Raw genomic sequence first — 8474 nt, 5'->3', positions numbered from 1 at the left:
TCTGGGCAATAATGTTAATTTGCTCTTTAGCTTTATGTATTTCAATCCAACATCAATGAGCTTTTCCAAGCTGACAGTACCCTATACCTATTAAATTTAATGGTTTATGAGTATTTAGGTGTTTTGCACCCCTTAGAATTTCATAAAATTCTATTTCCAGGATAGAGTTCATGGTCGTGATGATTATTAATATTTGGTGTACATGTTTTGCCTCTTTGCTTATGCAATAAATAAAAAGGGAGGGATTTTAAATAATAAATTTTGGGAAAATAGCAGAGACCTGGTTTGAGGCATTAAGTGATTTAACCCCTTCAGGGTCTTTGGAGACCCGCGTGTCTGCGGGTTCCGGGGCGGCTGCTGCTCCTCTCCGGGCGATGGCGGCGGGGGGAGCCCGGAAGGGGCCAGCGGCGGCCCCGGGGGTGCGGGGCGGGGGGCAGGGGCCGGGCGGGCACGGGGGGGCCGGGCGGGGGGAACCGAAAAACGGACAAAAAAGAAGAATTTAAAAAAGGGGGGGGGGGCGCAGCCGCGCGGGCGCCTCAGAGCCGCGCCCCGCCCCCCTCCCTGCCCGCGCGGGCGGCGGCCGTTGGGGCGGGGCGGGGCGGCCGTTGGGGCGGGGCGGGGCGGCCGTTGGGGCGGGGCGGCGCGTGCGCAGCGCGGGGCGGCGCCCGCGTGACCTTGTCGCGGCGGGGCGGGCGCTGCGGCTCGCGCGGCGCTCGGGGCTCGCTCGCTCCGCGCTCGCTCCGCGCTCGCTCCGCGCTCGCTCCCGGGGTTCCGCCATGCGGGCGGCGGCGGCCGTGCTGGTGCTGGCGGCGGCGGCGGCGCTGGCGGCGGGCGGCGGCGCGGCCGAGCAGGGCGCGCTGCCCGCCAAGAAGCTGCGCATGGCCTACGCCACCGGGCCGCTGCTCAAGTTCCAGATCTGGTGAGGGCGCGAACATGGCGGCGGGACGGAGGGCGGGAGGCGGCCGCGGGCCCCGGCGCAGCCCCGCGGGGAAGGGCCCGGGCCGGGGCGCCCCCCGGCAGCTCCCCGGCCCCCTTCCTGTCCCCGGAGAGGCGGCGCGCAGGAAGCGCGGGCCGGAGGGCGGCCCTGGAACATCCAACCGTTCCGCCGTGACCGAGGCCTCCGTGTGAAGGCGCAGCGGAACGTTGCGCGTCTGGAGGCCGCCCGGCCCGTGCAGTGAGTGAAGCCGCCACCAAACCGGTGCCGCTGAGCCCCGCAGAGCCGTGAAGCGCGGTGCCAGGAAGGGTTTTCCTTGTCCTTTGGAGGGTGGTGCAGAGCGCGGTCACGCTTGCTTTAGCTTTCAACCGCTGTGCTTTCTTCACGTGGGAAACAAGTAATTCCCTGCGGAGCGGGCTCCATCCGAAGGTATCCGCGTGGAAACGCCCCGCTCTGCGGCGGGTCGCGCGGGGGGCTCGGAGCTTGGCCGCTCACGCGCGTGTCTGTCGCAGCGTGTCCTGAGGGTACCGCCGGGTGTTTGAGGAGTACATGCGGGTCATCAGCCAGCGGTACCCAGACATCCGCATCGAAGGGGAGAACTACCTTCCGCAGCCGATCTACAGGTGAGCCGGCGGCGTGCCGCGGGGCTGGGGAGGCTGCGCGTTGTTTAACCCAGCGGGGTTCGGAACGGGCACTCGCACGCACCGCGGCTGCGGGCGAGATGGGTTTGTCTTCTCTGCTCCTGTGCTCCAGATGGTAGTATTTCTATGGAAACTTGATGCAGCTATCTGTGTGATGAGGCCTGCTGTGTTTCGAGGCAATTGGAAGTAAATTACATAATTCACATTTTTTTCACAGTAAATTTTCCCCTTTTTACACTATGATGCCTGGACACCAATTTGCCGTTGCTGCTCTTGTTGCTCAGACTTGTGTACTTAGAGACTCATTTCTGAAATATGTTAAGGCTGCGTTGGAGACAAGAACTTGTGTTTAGCATCAAACTTGGGGCAGGGGAGCTTCCCTGGAGAGGCCGATGGGATTTCCTTAGCCATAGTTTGGGGGCGGGAGGGAACCCCATGCGCAACGGAGGGCTGGGAAAAGGCAGGGCTGGAATAGTGTTCCCGCTACCCTTGTTTACCTGCTGGGGAGCGATGCCATAGTGACGGTCGCAGCTTCTGAACCACTTCTCGACCTAATTACTGTAGTAATTGCAATGGTGAGAGTAAATGCTGGGAACTGAATACCTCCATGTTAATTTGCTGTCTGGCTAAATGCTTAATCCTCAGTGGGATCTGTGGGGTTTTGGCACTTGCTCGCAACACGTTTTGAGAGGAAGGAGTGAATGTCAATTAAACATGTCTCTAGGGTTTGGAACAGCTTCTCTAAGAAACTAAATGTACTCTCTGGTTTAGACAAGTGTACAAATTGAAAGCAAATCTCAATTTGAGATCTGCTGACAGAGAAAGAATAAATCTGTGTGCATGGTATATTACAGTGGTGGTGTTCTGGGGCATGTTTTTGTTAGTGTTTTAATTTTGGGGAGTATTCTTATGTATTATTATACAGATGTTACACACATATTCTTACAGGCAAATAAATGTACTAGAAAAGTTTTGTTTATTGCAAAGTACTTAATGAAACGTTATCAAAGTGATTCTAAGGAGGTAAGTTACAGCAGTGGAGCAGTAAGGTAACTAAGAACCGCCTAAGGGACTTCCGTGTTTTGTCTTTCGACAGGCACATAGCATCCTTCCTGTCCGTCTTCAAACTAGTATTAATAGGCTTAATAATTGTTGGCAAGGATCCATTTGCTTTCTTTGGCATGCAAGCTCCGAGCATCTGGCAGTGGGGCCAAGAAAATAAGGTAAACCTCTTGATTTCTTAATTTTGGAAGAGTGTTTCCAGAGGGGTTTCGTGGAGCGCGCTGGGAGCGTTGCAGCCTCATCCGCCCGCGCTGCCGTCGGAGCGGCCCGTTGGAGCGAGCGGGGCGGCCGGCACCGCTGCTCGAGTGCAGCCTTGCAGCACTGGTTGCTAAAGAAAGACTCCTGTTAGTAGGAAGCAAAGGGTTTACTTGGGGACCAGGAGAATTTCAGGGTGCTTTTGCTGGCTTTAAAATCATGGCTTCCCTTTGCTGTTGACTCATGACTATTTTGCATTTGTTGCTTTCATGAGTTTTGCAACTGTTTAAGACCCACTATTTGATGGTGGTTTGAAAAACCGTACTGAAATTTTGCAGGATTTGGGCATGAGGGACTCTGCATCTTATGAGGTGAATATTCTTCTGAGTCAGTACTGTTGATGCTGACACATTCATGCCACTGTACTCTGTTTTATAACCTTATTCCAGATTTATTCTACTAAGCAAAAGACATTTTTAGGTATATGAACCATTACATATCTTGCTGGTGCACAAGTTCTCAAAGTGAACTGTTCAGTGCAGTGAGTCTCTTTGAATGCATAGAAAGCATACTGTGTAATGTGTCCTGCTTAATTAAATGGTCCACGTGTAGCACTGAACTCCCCTGTGTGTGGCACATCTGATGGAAGTTCTGCGGCGCCCCAAGCCCCAGTGATTTCACGTGCGGGGTTCTTGGGCATTGTGGCAGCCCTGGGAATGTGCCCTGTGCCCGAGAAGGGGGTTACTCGTGTGCTAACGCAGCACGAGGCTCTGCGTGGCTGCAGGTTCCCGCACCTCATCCCGAGGCCTCCAGACAGAAACTAAGATCTAGGTGGTTATCCTGAGGAAATGCTCCAAGGGTCGGCAGTTCTGCTGGACAGATACAGCTCGACCCGCTCTGCTGTTTCTGTGCGAGCCTGTGCGTCCCGATCTGAAGCATTACCCAGAAGAGGCCATATGTAGGAATGGTTCCTTTGGCATCCTGCGAGTGCCGCGGGAGCCATGCGCTGCTTTTGCTAACGGCCTGTTTGGGTATGCTTGGATCTGTGGAGGAAAAGAGGGAGAAGAGGCTGCTGCACTTGCTGGAGTCTAAGTTGTGACTTGAGGTGGTTTCAGAACTAGCTTGATGTCTGTCTTGAGGGGAAAAAAAGTGTTTGTACTGTTTTCTAAAGGAATGAGAAAGGAAGGTGTCAGTGCCCCTTTAAACTTGCTTGCTAAGGAGTAAAGGAAGAGTATGAAGGTACTTGCAAATGGTCAGAAATTAAGAGTATCTAAAATAAGCTGTAGTTTACGAAGCCAAAGCGCCTGAGGTTCTCACCATTCTCTTCTAGGTTTATGCTTGTATGATGGTTTTCTTCCTGAGCAACATGATTGAAAACCAGTGTATGTCCACGGGCGCATTCGAGATAACGTTGAACGGTGAGTCCCAAGCGCCCGTCCGCGGGGCTCGCGCGGCGCCGGGGCTGTGCTATGGAGCGTGGCACGGCTCGGCGTGACCGCGTGGGCCGTCTGCCTTCTGTCCTGAGACAGCCTTGGCTGTTACCACACGTGATAACAAATGTGGAAGCCTTACGGAGCAGTTCCTCTAAACTTCAGTTATGCTTATTTTTAAAAAAATGGCTCTGCAAAAAGCTTATGTTTAGGGGATTGCTTGGTCATACGTAATAACTTGGAATGTTCTTTTTTTGTATGCAGCGAACATTAATGAAGAAATGCTCAACTAGGGAAACTTCTCTCCAGTTTGTTACATGCTTTTCCTGTTCTGTTTCTTAGTATGGTTAATACTTGATCTTAATGAATCTATTGCTATTACCAGATTTTTAATGCTTGTGCACAGCAGTACTTTTTTTTTTTTTTTTCTCCTCCTGAGTTTCCTGTGGAGCTTCCTCTTTAATTTAGGTCTTCAAATAATTAGGCCTTCAAATGTAATCATTTTAAAATGAATGTACAGAATTTGTCGATTTCTAGGCACAAGTACATATTGCAAATATGGTTTATTTCTCAGTTTATAACTGTGCAGGCTGCATTTCAACCTAGTGGTTTCTAAGTCAAGTCTTACACCCCACAATCTTTTTAAAGACTGGCTGTGTTGCCCCAAAGCGGTAGAATTTGCTGCATTTGTAGTTCTAAATCTCAGGTTAGGGTTGGCGCAGAGCCTCCCTAGGGATGAGCATCACATGTGGGTTTAATAAAGCTCCCGTTTGGCTTTTAGGGACAATGAAGTTCTGGTTTTCACCAGGTGGCCACAACTGTATCTTTTGCTGTGGGGTCGGGAAGTGCTGTAGGTTGGGAAAAGTCCACAGCAATGTCAGAAATGAAAGTTGTGCTTACCCGAAAGTGTTACTGGCCGTGCCTTATGTTCCCTCCCCAAAGCACTTGCTGTTACATTATGAGTGGAACCTTCAAAGCCAGACCTTGACAGGGCTTTTGGGGGGCAGCCTTAAAAGCTGGCCAAAAGGGAGCTGAAACCTGACGGAATCCACACCTTTCCAAGGTGTAGCTATAGTTTAGAAACCTAGTGCATTATCCGGCCACTCATCGGTCTAATTTTAGACATTCTAGTAGTAGAATGGGTATTTGGGGTCTGTAAATCCTTAAGGAACACTCTAAGGAGAAGCTGGGCTGTTGTAGCTGGAGCGTGTCTGAGTGCATCGGAGGCTCGACGCGGTGTTGGGCCAGTGTTCTTCAGTACGAGGTGGTGGCAGGTTTCCACGTGGAACTAGCCCTGTGTTTTCTTACCGTGTCGTGTGATCACGTGTTTTGTGCTAGATGTTCCGGTGTGGTCTAAGCTGGAGTCTGGCCACCTTCCTTCCATGCAGCAGCTTGTACAAATTCTCGATAACGAAATGAAGCTCAATGTGCACATGGAGTCAATGCCTCATCATCGATCATAGCCCCATCTATCAGCACTGAAACTTCTGGTAAGTCTTTTTACAGCTGCTGGCTACCTGTTGACTCGTGTAAAGGACCATGTTTTGGAGATTGAGCTTCCTTTTAATGAACCGATTCCCATTTTGAAAGTGCTTTAGCAAAAAGAAAAAAAAAAAAAAACTCACCACTCTAGTAACTTCCAGTAAACACTTATGTGATTTCACAGCTGCTGTTTTGATGAGAGGTTTTGGTTTGGGTATGTGGGGTTTTTTTGTGTGTGCTTACCTGTTTCAAAATTGGAAACTGTTTTTCCTCCAACCAGGGGAAAACAAAAGGTATTTGTGTATGCAGGAAGCCTAAGTAAATAAACTGGGTTATGCAGAGATCAGAAAACATATTTCATCCCATGCTTTAGAATATTTAGTGTGCAGAGGTTTCCTCTGTAACTTGCACTGTATGAATTTCACGACCCTAGAAATTAGGACCTGTTTTCCTGCTTCCCAGTGTCTAGTGTATCCATGGTGCTGTGCTGCCTCAACCTTTCGCAAATATTCTTCCGTGCTTCTAGACTTCAAGTGCCTTAGTGAGATGTGGCTTCTGAAGCGCTTAGCTTGCAGTCCTTTGTGGGAACGTTCATGTGCTGGCAGAGCACTGACTGGCAGCAAAAGCAGCACAATACTTCACTCGTGGCAGTTTTCTTGCACAAGAACCCTCTGGGTTGAGAGGCTGCACGTTTGGCGGTGTCTCGCGGGACAGACCGAGCGCTGCCGCTGCTGTGGGCTGCCATCGCGTGGCTTGTGCCAGCGCCGGAGCGGGCCGCGTGGGAGCTGCTGAGCGCGGCGAGGGCTCCCCGCAAGGAGCAGCGCCAGGGAGCAGCGCCGGGGCCGTGCGGACGAGGCAGCGCGGCGAGGGCGCCGGCTCCGCTCCGAGCCTGGGCCTTGTCCCCGCTCTGTGCCCTGCCGTGCTCTCCTGCGCTGATCCTCGCACACGTGTTCAGGGCCCTTGCTACCTCGAAGTACGAGTGCAGGGAGCATGAGAAACCGTTGACTTTCGGTTGCTTTAATTTAGCAAAAGTCATCCTGGCCATCAAATAAGTTGCTTCATAAAACTAGTTATGCCCTGTGCTTTGCAGAGAGGCTCCCTGAAGCCCAGTGTCCTTTATGTATTGATTGAGAAGGTCTCAAGCGTTTTGTGCAGGAAAGTAGATTATGGCTTGTGAGGCAATGGCATGATTTTGAAGCTTATAAAACATGCTAAAACTGCTATGTTGATTTTTAAGTGAATATATATTTTAAAAAGGAAACTCAGTTGATTACCCTCTTTATGGGAGTAGTATTGCATGTTGGGAAAGTGATAGTGAAGCTTACCGATTTTGCCTCCTATGGCCTTATTTAAAGTCACGCTAGTGTAGTGTTCTGATGGCCTTGTAGCCGGCTGCCAGGAATAACACCGTGGTGTTCCTCTCGCCGCGAGCCCTGGCCTGTGATGTGGCGCTGCCGCCCCGTGTCCGGCCCAGTGTGCGGGGTGGCTGAGCGCGGCGCTGCCGCCCCGTGTCCGGGCTCGCTGTGCATGGGGGCAGCTCGGTGCCGGGGCTGGCTGAGCGCGGCGCTGCCGCCCTGGCCCGTGCGTCCCGGCGCTGCGAGGCGCCGGCTCCGCGCGCTCGCGGCGGTAACGCTCCGCTCCCGTTGCAGGCGTTAAGCGGCGGCCCCGGGGCAGCGCGCCCGCGCCCGTGAAGGCCTGTGCCGAAGACAGCCCGCTGTTGGTTCAGACCGGATGCTTCTCGCGGTCACGCTGCGCCTCCCGGGGACACCTTAATGACGGACACGTTTCAGTGCTGGCGCCTTTCCCGATACTGCACAGTCATGGAGTGCAATAATACTGTATAGTTTTTTTAAGATTTCATTCGACCAGTTCATAGCTCAACAATGCAGGCATTACTAATTGTAACTTATTTTATATTCATGTTTCACACAATGGCCGATTGAGTTGATATCTGATTTTTTCCTTGGAAAAAGTTTGTTTAATCTGTTGTATTTTATATGAATTTATGTTCTTTTTGTAGTTCAAAATGGAATTATAGGAGTGTCTGATATTGTCCTAAATTGTAAAATAATTGACAGCTGTCTATCAAATCTCTAATGTGGTTATAGCAGGTTTGTATATTTTTCAAAATATATGGCAGAGTTGAACGTGCATTATATACAAAATTATATGAACAAAATTATATGCAGAGTAATTACATCATTTTGTGACGTCAGTAAAAACTGAGACCAACTGCTTTTAAATTGTGCTGGCCAGCTGCAGAGGCCTTTCCTGGGCCAGGCTGAGGAGGTGAAAAGCCGGGCCTTTCTAATGTCCTAAACATAAACTAAGAAAATTAATTTAAATAAAGAGTTCTCATTTACTGTGTGAAGTACCGAGTCACGGATGGTGATCAGATTCCTGGACCCGCAAGGAGAAAATGTGTAAAACCCCCCCCTTGCCAGACCCCACACCTCGTGCGCTGGGGGCCGCGAGACGCTGGGTGGTGGCGCCTGGTGCTCGGCAGAGGCTGCGGGTGCCGTTGGAGCGCGAGCCGCGGGACGTGGGACCCGGGAGCGCCCCGGTTCACTGACAGCGCAAGGTCCTTGTGCCAAAGGCAAGACCAAGGGTAGCTACGTACACGCTTACAGAGGGAGGGGGGTGGAAGGAACTTGTCCTTCTTTAGGAAATAGTGTTCTTAGGACAGCGGGTTTTTTGGTGCATACCTTGAAAAGCTGCCCTGTATTTTTT

General features: G+C 51.4%; 1 protein-coding gene across 1 annotated transcript; it reads left to right on the top strand.

Moving 5' to 3' along the window:
- The first annotated feature begins 776 nt into the window (after nt 1-776).
- On the top strand, nt 777-8115 carry SELENOT (selenoprotein T). The gene is made up of 6 exons (XM_088530506.1): nt 777-919; nt 1447-1557; nt 2672-2798; nt 4163-4250; nt 5601-5752; nt 7394-8115. The coding sequence occupies exons 1-5, from the start codon at nt 777-779 to the stop codon at nt 5723-5725; spliced, it is 594 nt and encodes a 197-aa protein (XP_088386632.1). The 3' UTR covers nt 5726-5752; nt 7394-8115.
- Nucleotides 8116-8474: the final 359 nt, after the last annotated feature.

Source organism: Tinamus guttatus, unplaced genomic scaffold (genome assembly GCF_059628265.1).
Source record: "Tinamus guttatus ecotype Peru unplaced genomic scaffold, ASM5962826v1 Tinamus_guttatus_pri_ptg000376l, whole genome shotgun sequence".
NCBI lineage: Eukaryota > Metazoa > Chordata > Aves > Tinamiformes > Tinamidae > Tinamus > Tinamus guttatus.
Note: the sequence above shows the minus strand (reverse complement) of the source record. Positions and strands in the feature narration are given on the sequence as shown.